The sequence below is a fragment of the Bos taurus genome, chromosome 7 (assembly GCF_002263795.3).
Source record: "Bos taurus isolate L1 Dominette 01449 registration number 42190680 breed Hereford chromosome 7, ARS-UCD2.0, whole genome shotgun sequence".
Classification (NCBI taxonomy): domain Eukaryota; kingdom Metazoa; phylum Chordata; class Mammalia; order Artiodactyla; family Bovidae; genus Bos; species Bos taurus.
Window position 1 is genome coordinate 34,536,333 of NC_037334.1, and position 15,812 is coordinate 34,552,144.

The window sequence follows — 15,812 nt, forward strand, 5'->3', positions numbered from 1 at the left end:
GAGGGGAGTACAGACGGGAGAACACTAATTAAAATACAGTAGGACAAGTGAATAGCACACAAGCGTGGGTGCTATGAAGACTCAAAGGACAAATACCTAGATTGGACCTGGAGGAGGGAGTCATCAAGGAAGGCTTCCTGAGAGAAGTGATTTCTAAACTAAGATCTGAAGGTCAAAGAATTAGCCAAAGAAAGGGAGGTTAGGAGAGAGAAGGAGGGACAGTTCTAGGTAGAGCTAACAGCATGTGTAACGGTCTACAGAGGCAAGAATAAAGGGTCAGAAAGGAAGGTTAAAGAGAAGACCAATGGATATGATAATCATTTGGTTACTGGGATCTTTGACAAAGACTATTTAGTAACAGAACTAGAGATAAAAGCCAAATTGCAAGGCCTTGCAGAATAAACTGGTGTTAAGGTAGTAGAGAGGCTTCCTAGGTGGTGCCAGTGGTAAAGAACCCACCTGTCAATGCAGCAGACATAAGAGATGTGGGTTTGATCCCTGGGTTGGGAAGATCCCCTGGAGAAGGAAATGGCTACCCACTCCAGTATTCTTGCCTGGAGAATCCCATGGACAGAGGAGGCTGGTGGGCTAAAGTCCACAGGGTCACAAAGAGTCAGACACAACTGAAGTGCCTTAGCATGCACGCACGCATGTAAGGTAGGAGAGGAAGGATTGGTGGACTATTCACTTATGGAACCCCACTGAAAAAAGTAAGTGGGGAGAGTACTCTGAGGAGAAAACACTATCAGAAGAACACAGTTTTAGCACAACTTGATTTCAGTGGTTTTGCTGAAGGAATATTTAAAGTCACATAGTCTCCCATTGGCCAATACCAGACACAGGGAAGCAGGGTGCCATCAATCTCTTACAAAAACACATTTGCAATAATTTGCATGGACTCTCACACAAGTTTCAATTATACAAATAAAAAAGAATAAAGTCAAACCCCCCTCTCCAGGCTCAGTGGTTGATGCTAACCCAGCAGGTCTTACCTGAAGCAGGGCAACATAAAATGTTACCTCTAAGGCGCCTGGGAGGCTCCCAAGCCCCAAATTATGTTCTTAGCATTACAGGAAACACTCTCATTACAGAGGCGGTACTTTGCGCTAAACTTTGCCCTGTTTTCTGTTCTACCATTCAAGTTCTTTTAAAAATACAAGCATCCCTTGGAGGAAAGGCCTGTGGATGACCAATATCTAAAAGTAAATGAAGGACTTCCCTGGTCGTCCAGTGGTTAATACTCTGTGCTTCCACTGCAGGAAGCATGGCTTTGATCCCTAGTCAGGGAAGTTCTGCATGCTGCATGGTGTGGCGAAAAAAAAAAAGTAAATGAATTCACCAATTTCTCTGTTCTTTCACAGGGCATCCCAAGTGGTAGCAGGAATGCAGAAATTAAAAGTGTGGGGAGGCTTGGAGGGTTGGGAAAAGAGTTGAATGCAAGTTGATCCCACCCTCAACCCCACCCAGCTCACTAACCTCCTGCCTGCCTCATAACAGGAAAAGGCAAAGAGGAGTAAAACCCAGCAGACAACTTGCCAGACAGGTGTATGACTTCAAATGCCTAGGGTTCCTTACCTTTAGTGATACAAATTCTTCTTATGAGGTAAAACATTCAGAATTGTTTTGACTGAGATTTCCACCTCTGCTTCTCTAAATTGATTCAGTCTCCCAAGGCTACTGAACGAAAGAAATTCTTTTTGTCAGGGATATGATTTCTTTTGGAGTATGTGCAATTTGCTGGTAAAAATCATGGTGGCCCACTTTACTCCAGTGATAGTCAGTTTTCTAATCTAAGGTAAAAAGGTAAAGTCTACTACAAAAACAAAAATACACAAGGCTCACATCAAGAAAATCTGGCCTCTCTGAAGCTCAGCAAATTTGAAGCTAGGTGGCCTACAGCGCAAGAATCACAAACTGGTAGCCTTAGGACTGAATCCAACTCACAGTCTTCTTGGGTCACGTAAGTTTTTCATCTGAACTTTAATGTCTTTAGATAAGAACTGTTCTCTGCAAGTCTGCCACAGGCCTCAAGATTTCCAAGTGTTCATATAAAGCACTGTATGTGCGTGTGTGAAAGTGAAAGTAGCTCAGTAGTGCTCTACTCTTTGCAACCCCGTGGACTATACGGTCCATGGAATTCTCCAGGCCAGAATACTGGAGTGGATAGCCTTTCCCTTCTCCAGGGGATCTTCCCAACCGAGGGATCGAACTCAGGTCTCCCACACAGCAGGCAGATTCTTTACCAGCTGAGTGTATCTGTACTAAGTCGCTTTAGTTGTGCCCGACACTGTGAGATCCCATGGACTATAGCCCACCAGGCTCCTCTGTCCGTGGGATTCTCCAGGCAAGAATACTGGAGTGCGTTGCCATGCCCTTCTCCAGGGAATCTTCCCCACCCAGGGATCGAATCTGTGTCTCATAGTCTCTTACATTTAGCACTAATGCCACCTGGGAAGCCCATATAAAGCACTACTTAATATTTCTTGCCTAGTTCTTGTAGAGTTTGGGACCACCGGTTTATACAGACTGATGTTAAAAACAAACTACCTGTCCTACTAAGGCAGAGCTCAGGGCTTAAGATTTCAGAGCAGAGCATGCAGGGGTTATTGAGTAACAGGATCACTAAAAATCAATAAACCACAACAGTGTGCAGCACCCCTTGCAATCAGACTCTTAACAAAACAGGAGACTGGAACACAAGTGGGGCTCACTCATCCCAGGATAAGCCACGTGACCACGGCTTTGAAACCACTTTAGAACAGAAGCATCTGCCACGAGTCACCGTCTGTTCTCACTGCTCCCACAAGATCCCTGACATCTGGATGTCCCAGAACACAAGCCTGGCAGCCAAAATCCAAGCCTGGCTTGGCACAGGAAACAATCTCACTATTCAGTGAGCTGTGGCTATACCGCAGCATCTGTAGGATCCAACGAACAACACTCAATTTGGAGCAATTCACACCCGGCACTCAGCCAGTCAAGCCACTTGGTGGCTATTTAAGACATTCATCGCATGTAATACAGAAACTGTGCCTTCCCTTGTCTGTCTGCAAGTGCAGGCAAAGAGGAGTTAGGTCCTCACGCCTAAACTCACCTTAGTTCCACATGACACTTCCCAGGCATAGAATCCAAGAATCAGAAAGCTAGTGCTCCAAAAAGCCTTTGAGGGCCTCTCAATCTCCTCATTCCTCAAACTTCGTCACAAATGAGAAATTAGGTCCAGTAAGTTGATATGACCAGTCCAAAGGCTCATCACACAAGCAACTTAAAAAGGACTAGAACGTAGATCTCTGAGACCTCCACTGTGGGGGTGTCCTCTCTGTGATCAGCCCGTCGAGGCAGCCTCCGTGTCCTTCTGCAGCCCAGCCCAGGGTTCCTGGACTGATTTCTGTGACCCATGTGGGCAGCCTAGTTCGAGGTCATCAGTAGGGTTTCGGTCAAAGCTCTCTGGTAATAAAGGGGTTCCCCTGCTTTGATAGGCCCTCTGTGCATAGATTCCCTTGGGGATACGGCAGGGAATACCGGCTGGTTGGGGAGTGGAATGCTATACCCTAGCCACAGAGCTCATCTACAAAGACAAACTAGTACCTCTTTTAATCCAATTTACTCATCATAAAAGTGGTGTTTGCTCTACATCACCATGACTTTCACTCTCTCAAGAGCCCTCTGAATGTTGCCCCAGTCCCATAACCTGCCCTAGACAGCCATTCTCCTGGAGCTCTCATCTAGAGTAAACTAAATGAAACTCCTTATAACCAATTGCCCTGTTTTGTTTACTTGAGTGCAGCTTCAAAGTCTGTACATTATCCGGAGCCCAGTAATATCAATTAAAATAGATAAACTAATCAAATATGACAATTAAGCTCCTATCTGAAAAGAGTAAGGGTATTCTTTACAGGAACATACGGATTTACTACACTGCTTTTTTTTTAAGTATTAATATATTTATTCAAGCTGGTTTTAGAAAAGGCAGAGGAACCAGAGATCAAATTGCCAATATCCACTGGATTATGGAAAAAGCAAGAGAGTTCCAGAAAAACATCTATTTCTGCTTTATTGACTATGCCAAAGCCTTTGACTGTGTGGATCACAATAAACTGCGGAAAATTCTTCAAGAGATGGGAATACCAGACCACCTGATCTGCCTCTTGAGAAATGTATATGCAGGTCAGGAAGCAACAGTTAGAACTGGACATGGAACAACAGACTGGTTCCAAATAGGAAAAGGAGTACGTCAAGGCTGTATATTGTCACCCTGTTTATTTAACTTCTATGCAGAATACATCATGAGAAACGCTGGGCTGGAAGAAACACAAGCTGGAATCAAGATTGCTGGGAGAAATATCAATAACCTCAGATATGCAGATGACACCACCCTTATGGCAGAAAGTGAAGAGGAACTCAAAAGCCTCTTGATCAAAGTGAAAATGGAGAGTGAAAAAGTTGGCTTAAAGCTCAACATTCAGAAAATGAAGATCATGGCATCCGGTCCCATTACTTCATGGGAAATAGATGGGGAAACAGTGGAAACAGTGTCAGACTTTATTTTTCTGGGCTCCAAAATCACTACAGATGGTGACTACGGCCATGAAATCAAAAGACACTTACTCCTTGGAAGGAAAGTTATGACGAACCTAGATAGCATATTCAAAAGCAGAGACATTACTTTGCCAACAAAGGTTCGTCTAGTCAAGGCTATGGTTTTTCCTGTGGTCACGTATGGATGTGAGAGTTGGACTGTGAAGAAGGCTGAGTGCCGAAGAATTGATGCTTTTGAACTGTGGTGTTGGAGAAGACTCTTGAGAGTCCCTCGGACTGCAAGGAGATCCAACCAGTCCATTCTGAAGGAGATCAGCCCTGGGATTTCTTTGGAGGGAATGATGCTAAAGCTGAAAACTCCAGTACTTTGGCCACCTCATGCAAAGAGTTGACTCATTGGAAAAGACTCTGATGCTGGGAGGGATTGGGGGCAAGAGGAGAAGGGGACGACAGAGGATGAGATGGCTGGATGGCATCACTGACTCGATGGACGTGAGTCTCAGTGAACTCCGGGAGTTGGTGATGGTCAGGGAGGCCTGGCGTGCTGCGATTCATGGGGTCGCAAAGAGTCGGACACGACTGAGCAACTGATCTGATCTGATCTGATCTGATATTTATTCAAATGTGTATTGACACATGGTTTATAGTGGCAAAAGAATATCCCTAAGGAGGAACAGATGAACAAAATATACATCATGAAATATAAAGCAGCTATTTAAAAGATGTTAACAACAGCAATTAATTTTGAGGGGCTTTCATGAAATATTTTCATGGGCGTGTACATGATGCACAAAAGTGTATTACACTGATTTTTTTTTTTTAATTTATATTGGACTCCAGTGTCCTGAGGGGGCCTATAATTACTATAGGTTGAAGGGCTGCCTGTAATTAATTTTGTCTGTTCTTATTCTCACTGTTCAGTGTTTACTAGACCACGTCTGGGGGTGAGATCTTCCCTCTCTGAGCTGCAGTGCTGTTATGGTTCATGGAGTCTGCATCCTTGCTCTCCCTGAGAGCATCTATGTCATTTGTCATTGGGGAGGGGAAGAGGTTGGCAAGCCAATATGCAGGGCTCCATTTGCTGTATTAGACCACAGCCAGTCACCAAATAAGAAGCAACGGGGAAAAAATTAAAAACACAGTGAAAGGAAGCCCGTGTAGGAGACACCGTGGCTGACTCGCCATCACTTCCATCCCTCCATCCTTGTGGAGCAGCATGCTGTTTGAGGGAGAAACTGACCCCAGCCCCCAGCTCCCAGGTTCAGCCCTGACCATTTCCACCTAGTCTAGTAATCCCATCCCCCTCACCACAAAAAGACTGGTTTAGGCAACCCAAGCCTACAGTCAGTCAACATAGCACATTTCTTAGTCGATAAACTGGTTTAAGATTGGGTACCTGGCTCAGTTTGGGTCAGTGAGACATCACACATATGCTGGGGGCTTCTGGGAAAGGTCACTCTGATAGAATTTCCAAAAGCCAGTTCTCTCTGCTTCTGGACAGTGGATTGCGGGTACGCAGTTAGGATTGCTGAGGACATTTAACCAGCATGAGAGAAGTCAGCTGAGGATGAGACCCAACCACAGGAGGCAGATTGGGAAAAAAAATAGTGGGTTCTAGACATCACAGGACTGCTAAATCAAATCTCATTCCAGTATGTAGCTAATAAAAAATCCACTTTGTTATGAGCCAGTCTAAACTAGGGCTCCTTTTTCACACAAGAAGAACCATAATGGATATAAAATTCTAGGCAGTGAATGAGGAGCATGCTCATTGACAGACAACATACACAAGTTATGAAATTACCATGTTTGGCAAAAAGAGAGAGACAAAGTGAAAGAGAAAGCACTACGCAAACAAACACAAATGCAGAAGAAGATGGTGCTATGAATTTCACAGTACCTGTAACGGGAGCTTCGTTTTAGAAGGAAAGAAATGAAAGAATGGGGACAGAGTTAGGGAGGAATTGGTTCCCTCCACAAGATGGCACAACATTATGCAGGACCTCATGTTCCGTGCACAAGATACAGGCCACGTGTGGTGAAGGACACAAGAATGACGCAGACAACAGCACAAGGCCACTGTCCTCTAGACTCAGCACTGGCCCAACCTTCATCAGAAAGCGTGATTGGAGGACTTGGCCAGCATCCAGAGGACAACCGTCATGAGATCTAAAGGAGATCGAAGAAGAGGGAGGGGAAAGGTTTGAATTAGCTCATAGCAAAGCAAGAATGTTAGGCAAAATTAGTTCAAGTCAGACTGTATTTGATGATAACCATTCACTCTCTCTTCAGCGGGTAATCCTGGTTTCAAATTCATTTTAGGTAATATGATATTCAATCTTACTAACTTTTATGGTGAGCAGTGATACTGAGAATTGGGATCAAACACTTGGGAATACAGAAATCATCTCTTAACTCTATCCAATTACTTAGAAATGAACACAGGGAAGCTTTACAAGATTGTAGATTCTTGAGTTTAACCACTGGGAAAATCTGAAGGATTTCTCTCTGCACTCAGACATTTTTAGCAGAGGACTCTTCTGAGTTAAGAGGCCTGCTCCTTTCTTGTGTTTGCTGTGGGTCCTCTATAGGTAGGTAGTTCATGCTGTGGGAACAACCAAACACTTGCCCGAGGAGCCAACAGCACTTGGCTTCCTCATAGACCTTTGTATGCTTGTGCACCCGACCTGAAGCAGGTTCCCATCCCGGCTTTGGCAGTACTGGATACCCACGGATACCTGATTTGATTTCTTTGTCCTAAATTTCATCCATAAAATGAAAATATTAGACTAAATCAAGCAGCTTCTCATCTTATGGCTAGTGAAAGTAAAATTCATTATAATTGTCCACAGAGTGCTGAGTGCTAAGTTGGTTCAGTCATGTCCAACTCTTTGTGACCCTGTGGACTGAAGCCCTCCAGGCTCCTCTGTCCATGGGATTCCCCAGGCAAGAATACTGGAGTGGATTGCCATGCCCTCCTCCAGAGGATCTTCCTGACCCAGGGACCCAACCTGCATCTCCTGCTTTGGTGGGCAGACTCTTTACCACTAGCACCACCTGGGAAACCCCTAATTGTCCACAGCATGCCAGCGAATCTGGCCCTTCACCATCTCTCTGTCTTATCTCCTGTCCTTTTCCTTATCAGCACTCTAGCTGTTTCTGGAATACTGTGCCCACTGCCCATTAGGACCTCTGCATATGCTTGCCCTCTGGTTGGGATGTTCTTCCCCAGGATATTCACCCATAAGCCTTCCTCACAACTTTCAAGCGAGTCTAATATCACATTCTCTATGATGACACATAATTGCAAATCCTACACACACCCCCAATCTTTATCCTCCTATTCAGCTTAATTTTTTTTTCTTCCTTAGCATTTAGTAGTATCCCACCACCTACTATATATTTAACTTATTTATCTTACTGTCTATCTCTCCCAGGAGAATGTCTGTTCTCCAAGGGCAGGGATTTCTCTCTGCTTTTTTCACTGGTGTATGCCTGGTACCTGGAAGGGTCCCTGATGCAGAAAAGAAATTTAGTAAGTTTTTCTGAACAGATGGCTGGAAGGGAGGGGAGGAGGAGAACAGCTCTGTGCCAGCTCTGAGGTCTGTGGGCTACAGTGTCTACAATCAGAGGGCTCTCCCCTGTCGCCCCTGTATGTGAAACACCAAGGCAGCCCAAAGCTGCATGGGTGTGCTTTCACCCAGCTGTAGACCCTCTCAAGGGCTGCTTCTTGCATGTCCCACACTCTGAGCTGAAGGGCCATGTACACCACTCTCAGCAAGACCACAGCCTCCGCCGTATCATGTATTAAACAGATAACTAATGAGAACCTACTGTGTAGTACAAGGAACTCTACTCAGTGCTCTGAGGTGACCTAAATGGAAAGGAAATCCAAAAATGAGGGAATATATGTATATGTATGGCTGATTCACTTTGCTGTACACCAGAAACTAACACAACATTGTAAAGCAACTTTACTGCTGTGAAAATTAATCTTAAAAAGAGATCACAATGGCTGCGATCCAAAAGTCTACAAATAATAAATGCTGGAGAGGGTGTGGAGAAAAGGGAACCCTCTTACACTGTTGGTGGGAATGCAAACTAGTCCAGCCACTATGGAGAACAGTGTGGAGATTCCTTAAAAAACTGGAAATAGAACTGCCTTATGATCCAGCAATCCCACTGCTGGGCATATACACTGAGGAAACCAGAAGGGAAAGAGACACGTGTACCCCAATGTTCATCGCAGCACTGTTTATAATAGCCAGGACATGGAAACAACCTAGATGTCCATCAGCAGATGAATGGATAAGAAAGCTGTGGTACATATACACAATGGAGTATTACTCAGCCATTAAAAAGAATACATTTGAATCAGTTCTAATGAGGTGGATGAAACTGGAGCCTATTATACAGAGTGAAGTAAGCCAGAAGGACAAACACCAATACAGTATACTAACGCATATATATGGAATTTAGAAAGATGGTAATGATAACCCTGTATACGAGACAGCAAAAGAGACACTGATGTATAGAACAGGCTTATGGACTCTGTGGGAGAGGGAGAGGGTAGGAAGAAAAAAAAAAAAAAAAAAGAGAGATCACAGCTTTTAAAATTGTCTATGGGAAACTCTTTATACTGGTACTCAGCTTCATTTTCTAGAGTCAAAATTAATACCATTTGAGGGAGCATAGTGGTATCCATCTCCTTTCTCAAATTCTTCACCTAAAATCCCCAGGGGGAAGAAAAGTGAGCTTCTCTGCGGTCAAGATGCTATGCTATGCTAAGTCACTTCAGTCGTGTCTGACTCTGTGTGACCCCATAGACGGCAGCCACCAGGCTCCCCCGTCCCTGGGATTCTCCAGGCAAGAATAATGGAGTGGGTTGCCATTTCCTTCTCCAATGCATGAAAGTGAAAGCAAAGTTGCTCAGTCGTGTCTGACTCTTCGCGACCCCATGGACTGCAGCCTACCAGGCTCCTCCATCCATGGGATTTTCCAGGCAAAAGTACTGGAGTTGGGTGCCATTGCCTTCTCTAATTTAACCGGCAGTGCGGAGAGGCAGTGATTTCAGCCAGTTCCACTAGATGGCAGCATGGTCTGGAGTGCTGGTATCCAAAGCTGACATTTACCAGCCACACTGGCTACAGAAGCTCCCACACACCCATCCTGTTCTCTTCCACACTTACTCCTTGCCGCCTCTTCACTTTTAGCTTGGCTATTTTCAACCAGTAATTTACAATCTGCTCCTAAATGGTTCGTGCTTAATCATGAATGCATTTAACTCCAGCCTTGGAATCGTTATGTCTGCTTCTTTCTGCCAAAGTATTAATACATTACGTAGCCCAACCTCCCTCTCCAAAAAACAAAAAAAACCTCACTTCTCCCACAAAACTTTCCCAACCAAGCCTGGCTCTGATTCCAACTGTATGTATGTGCTGTGATATAGTCAGACACATAACCATTTTTATATATTGGATAGAATGTATATATATATACATATATAAAGTTGACAGAGAATCACATGCACAGCTCTGGGCATCTGGAAGGCAAATGTACATTTTACATATATGATCTGCAGGTGACCACACTCCATATAACAGGAGTAGTCATGGCTCTATGAAATAGCATGGCTGCCAGAGGTTCAATTCATGGGTCAAGACACTAGATATGTTAACATTCATCTATGTCTTCCAAGTTTGAATTCCTTCCTAGTATTCAATTTTAGGTCCAGAAAGTCTTCTGAGCCAAAAAATTTCAGTTATCTAAAACAAAATATGATGTATAGATTTGAACAAGAATGTGTAAATACCAATATAACTTTTAAAGCTATTTTGAAACACTCTATGTATTTCAATCTTTGAAAACTTTTCCAATCTACCTGAAAAATAAAATGAAATCTACTTGTAGAAGTATTATGAAAGGCTAAAAACAAGCCTAAGGTGTATTTTAAAGCACAGAAGGCCTTGTTTGTGAGTTCAAATTGCTTACTGGCTGTTAGAGGAAATGGCAGTGTCAATATTCTGACAAACCCCTACATAATGGGAGAACACAAATAAACACTGTTGGGTTTGCAGGTCTCTACAAGGTGTTCCTGACGCTATCAGATCACTGGAATCCAGGGACATCTGAGAGTTACCAAACACACAGAAATTGTGAGAAGGAGACATTTCATGTGCAAAAGTTCTCCATCGGTTCAGAGCCCCATTTCTGAAGCATTTTAATCCTTCATCCATTTAGAGATAAAACTGTCTACACGCAAACTCCAGATGCCATCTTTTCTACCCACAGTCCTCAAACAGCCCTTAGTCTCCTAACGCTCCTCCACACCCAGAGTCCTTGCAAAAGAAAAGCAGTGATTTTTCTGAACACAACCACTTGAAAGCTGTGACCAAAGGTTATTTCCCTGTAGACAGCAACACCATGGTGCTTAGTCATCGATTCCGACAAAGGTGTTACAACCAAATTAGTCTGGGCACTTTTTAACTCACCTAGTTTCGGCATTTTCCCCCGTATCAATCAGAAGGACAGCTTCCCAGAGTCTCAGCAGTCACATAGACCAGAGGAACATACATAGCCACCCTGCCGATGTCTTTTCCACGGCATCTGTACTGCCTTCAGGGAGTGAGTCTTCCTTGAGAATAATTCAAAGAATTTGTCCCATCCTTTCAAAAAACCAACCACAAGCATACCAAACCAATGCACAGAAGACACTGGTCAACAACAGTCACTTAAAAGTTGTCTTGCTTGTTATTCTGGAAGCCGGGTGTCGTCAGCTGTAGTGGAATGCATTGTGTAGCTTTTCACTGTGAATCCAGAGAGGTCTTCACGTCCACAGCAGGGACGGACTGGGTGTTGCCTGCACTCGCTACCCGTAAGCTACGACTGCACGGGGACACAGGGATTACCTGTGATAGGAGGACGGGAGACAGTTTCAAAATCAAGCAGAAACAGGAAGTCTAATGTTTCCACATGCTAGAAAAGAGGAGCAGATACTTAAAAAAAAAAAAAAAAAGGAGCAGCCCCAATCATAGAAGCCCGGAAAAAATTTAAAAAAAAACTCATTCCTACCTGGCCTGTATAAACATGAATGTCTATTAATAGTAAGTGTTGCTTAAAGGTGTTCTGGTCCTCAGGAGAGCTAGAGAACAGAGTTCGGACAACTTTGCTACTTAAAATCGTTAGCCTTTTGCTTTTGAAGAGAATATGAGGTCTTTATACAGAATGTATGTATGCCTGCATCCATGCCCATGCAATACGCACAGGTACGTACATAGAGATACAGGCACATGTATGTTCTAATAGTCTGTTTAGAAGCTTATTTATTAACCTTGGGCATTTGACAGTTATTATCACCCACAAGTCCTTCCCTCATCCATCCCCCCAGGCAAGGTTTGGCCAGTCCGACAAGACCCACTTCACACGCACCTCCTCTGTGAATCCCTTTTTCTAAAGATCCCAAATGGGTGTTAGGCTCTCAGCCTCTTCCTTTAATCCCCACAGCACCTCAACTGAGCTTCCTTTCTGGGATCTTCTCACAGCTGTCCTTAGGTGGTCTATGGTGATCTATCTTATCTTCAACTCCATGGTAAGTTTCTTGACTTTATTCTTATCTTCTGCAGCAATAACACTCTGCTTTGAGCCCGTTTCTGCACACAGCAGAAATCATACCAAGTGGAATGCAATGGACAAATGCTTTACAGTCTGCTAGGTCAGGTTCAAATTTCAGCCACGCCACTTCCTAGTTTTGTAGACTTGCAAGTTACTTCACCTTCTGAACAATTTTGCTCTCTGTCCAATGAAAATAATATTGTCTACTTCATAGAACAGCTGTCAAGATGTAAAAAGAACCATGTGACGCAAATAACATATTGTCTGACACATAGTCACTGCTAGAATAGCAATAAGCATTATTGTTGACCTGAATTAAAACCAAATGCCTACTATTAATTCAGGGAGGAGGCGGAAAAAAAAACCAAATCAACACCAACTAATATATTACACATTTCTTTGTAGCCTGAATTATCATGTGACTAACTCATAGAGGTTTGAAGTTTATACTTTAGAAAACACCCTTTTGTGTTCCTTTGTGTTACTTCTCTAAATTCTGACTGGCCCCTTGATGTTATGACAACTTCAACAGGGATTAAGGGTCAAAGAAGATGCCAAGAGACAACCCCTCCTGGAAATGTAGGGTTCTAAATCATAAAGACGTCCCAAACTCTGATTCACTGTCAAGTCCAAGGGTAAATTACCAAATGTAAAGGACAGAAATGCTATATCTAAACACAGGAACCAGGCTCTCACATTTCCTTACAATGTGGCCTTGGTGGTAGCTGCATGTCTAGATGCCTACCAGGAACCATTCTGTCCACTGCTGCGGGAAGAGGGTGGAGCAGCATGGCGAAGCCGCCGGGAGGGACAGCAGGAGGCAAAACTGCGCAGCATCACAGAAAACAGCGGCCAGCTCGGCCCGCAGCCCAAGTCGGGGCTCCAAACACAGGGACCGGGGCGGTGATGCGGTCCTACCTATGAGAGGCAAGGGCAGAGTGGGCTGCAAGCGTTGGAGTCTCGTGCATCAACTGGGCACCTCCACACCCAGAGGACCAATCCCTGATTTTGGAAAGAGCACTCCAACAACAGGAGAATATAAAGCAACACAGCTACGGAATCCCCTGGAGGTTCAGTGGTTAGGACTCGGCACTTTCCCTGCTGGGGCCAGGGGATCGATCCCTGGTTGGGGAACTAAGATCATGCAAGCCCTATGGTGCAGCCAAAAAGAAAGTAACACATCTGGATGGGCTACAGATAAGGCAGGAAGTCAGGAGACCTCCTTCCTCTTTTATGTGAGACCAGAATGCCCAGGACTTACATGTTCAAAGCTATTAAAAGTCTGCCCTTTTTAAGCAGTCCCAGCAGTTATAATTTTAAATTCTACTCATCCCACATCCAACTTCATTTGGGAAGAAAGAAGAATTATAGACAGAGGCTAAACACAGGGAGCTCATAGAGCAGTTCAAATTCAGAGAACAGTCTTATGTAACAGTATCTAACCCACTTCAGTCGCCTTTGAAGATAAGAAGGCAACTCTCCTATGCGTCCCTAGGACTTGTAACTAGGAAAAACTAGGAAATCAGGACATTCTCGACAGATTTAAGGATCGACAGTTGTGACAGATACCCAACGCTGGAGCATCATCCGTGCTCTGAGACAGGAAAAGAAGCAGCAGCTGTGGCTTCTAGCCCTAGAAACAGTATGACGGCTTGGCGGCGGAGGAATCTGTCCAATCCAGCCTTACAAAGGCAACTGGTGCTCAGATGCAGGCATGGTTCTCTATCTTTCTGGTGAGCTTAGCTCTGCAGCTGAAGCAAGGTACTGCTCAGCACCCCAACACCCCGGGCCCCACCCCGGGACCGTGAGTGGCATTGCTGGTGACAGATGCACCCCGGAGCTTCGCAGTGACAGTACATAAGCCGTTTCATTAGGGAAGTCTGCGAGCGTCTTATCTCGTATTTCTCCTCCATCTATCTGCAACCACGTGACAGCGGCTTTCAGAAAACCAGCTTCTCCTCTTGAGTGCGCACGCTCTCCACGTTATCTGGGCATCTCACAGCAAGGCACTATCACTTCAATCATTTCACTGTCCCTACGCCCAGAGAAACCAGGTGACAAGCACAATTTCAAAGAGGTTAAGCCGATTATTCGACAAGGCCCTGCAAGCTGGGGCAGGGCAGAGAGAGAAGCCATGAGACCCAGAACCATCACCAAACACAGGCGCTCTCTCTGGCCTAGTTTCACTGACTGCTTATTACACACCCCAAGAAAGACACTTCCTCTATGGCTACCCACATCCTTATCAGCAGCTCATTCGACAAAATCACCACAAGGATAACGCAATTTATGGCTGCATGAAAATGTGTACCATTTGTGTATTTCAACAGATGCTATAGTCTCCAGGACAGAACTGGAAGTGTCTGCGAAACACCTTGACCTTCATGCTTTGGCATTCCCAATTTGCTCCCTAGTCCCTAGGGCATGATCCGGTGACTGCCAAGAGTACTGCTATCTTCTTTCCATTCAACCCTCCCCTCTTCCCATCAATCCTATCTAGACCCTCCTTTTCAGTCTTCTTCCTGCCACTGCAGCCCTCTCAACGGCCTCCCTGAAACCAGTGCTGCAAACAGGGCCTCCTCTTTGACTCGACTTGATTCCCTTTGTCCCTCGGCTCTTCTTCTGGGAGAAAGGAGTCATTGGCGAGGGAAGAAGGCAGGCTGACGGGGGATCATTCCAGGGCCTGAGTCTGGTAAAGTGTTCCAGAAGCACATTCTGAATGCTATCACAGAGACAACGAATGGTCACCTCTTACCTGAAAAGGCTTGTGCCAACAGGAGCGCATGTTTCAGGCCTGGAGGAGAGCAGAGAAACGCTACCAGATGCTGAGCAGCGTGTGTGATTTCCCTGTGCTCACTCGCTCTCCCTGAAACCCTGGGAGGTGGGCACCGTGATCCCTGAGCTGAGGAAACCAAGCTCCATAAATGTAACGTACTTGCTCAGGGTAAGGCCAGCACAGGTACATGGGATCTCTTATTCCAAACTGGTTGGGTTTTTTCTTGTATATGGTTCACCAGAGAGCACACATAGGGGACTGTCTGGAAAATAAAGAGAACACTTGGCAACCCACCTTTTAAGGACAGGCAGAGCAGAGAGTTCACCAGTGGGAACTGGAGCTGCTGCGGGCCAGCGCTGGCCTCAGGGACAGGGCAGGAGGGTTGGGGGGCAGATTTCTCAAGTCCATCCTCACACTGACTCCCCACAAGGGGCCGCATAAAAAAGAAGTGTGGCAAGGCAGGTTTTTCTATCACATAGTATTTCTAAGTTTCAAGTATAAGTTTTATAAAATGTTACTCAGAAGCAGGCAAACAAATGAATAAATAAACAACTCACTGCTAGCTGCAGTACAGTGATGCCAGCAGCCAGATCGCAGCACTCTAGAATGAGCATTTCTGTCTGCTGTCCTAGGATGCTCAAATCTCTCTTCACACTCACACCACCAACGAAAACATTAAATCAGCCTTTACGAAGCACAGAAACACTGAGTGCCTGTTGCAATAAATATGCTGGCACTTGAACCTGGTTTATTTTCTGCTGAGCTGAGTATAAACAGAGTCTTGACATTTTATAGCATTCTTGCATTGCAAACCTTCATGTGAAACTGAACATGAGCCCTCATGATAAAATACTCAACTAATTAAACTCTAAATTTGCCAAGAAAA

General features: G+C 44.7%; 1 protein-coding gene across 3 annotated transcripts in view; it reads right to left on the minus strand.

The window, feature by feature from the left end:
• Positions 1 to 15,812, minus strand: part of TNFAIP8 (TNF alpha induced protein 8) — a 145,226-nt gene that overhangs the window by 61,860 nt on the left and 67,554 nt on the right. The window contains exon 3 of one of the 3 annotated variants that reach the window (XM_059888221.1): positions 11,031 to 11,447. The exons of the other annotated variants lie outside the window; for them this stretch is intronic. Coding sequence (XP_059744204.1) covers positions 11,031 to 11,043 — 13 coding nt within the window. The 5' untranslated portion in view covers positions 11,044 to 11,447. The remainder of the gene's footprint in view (positions 1 to 11,030; positions 11,448 to 15,812) is intronic. 3 annotated transcript variants of the gene reach the window in all.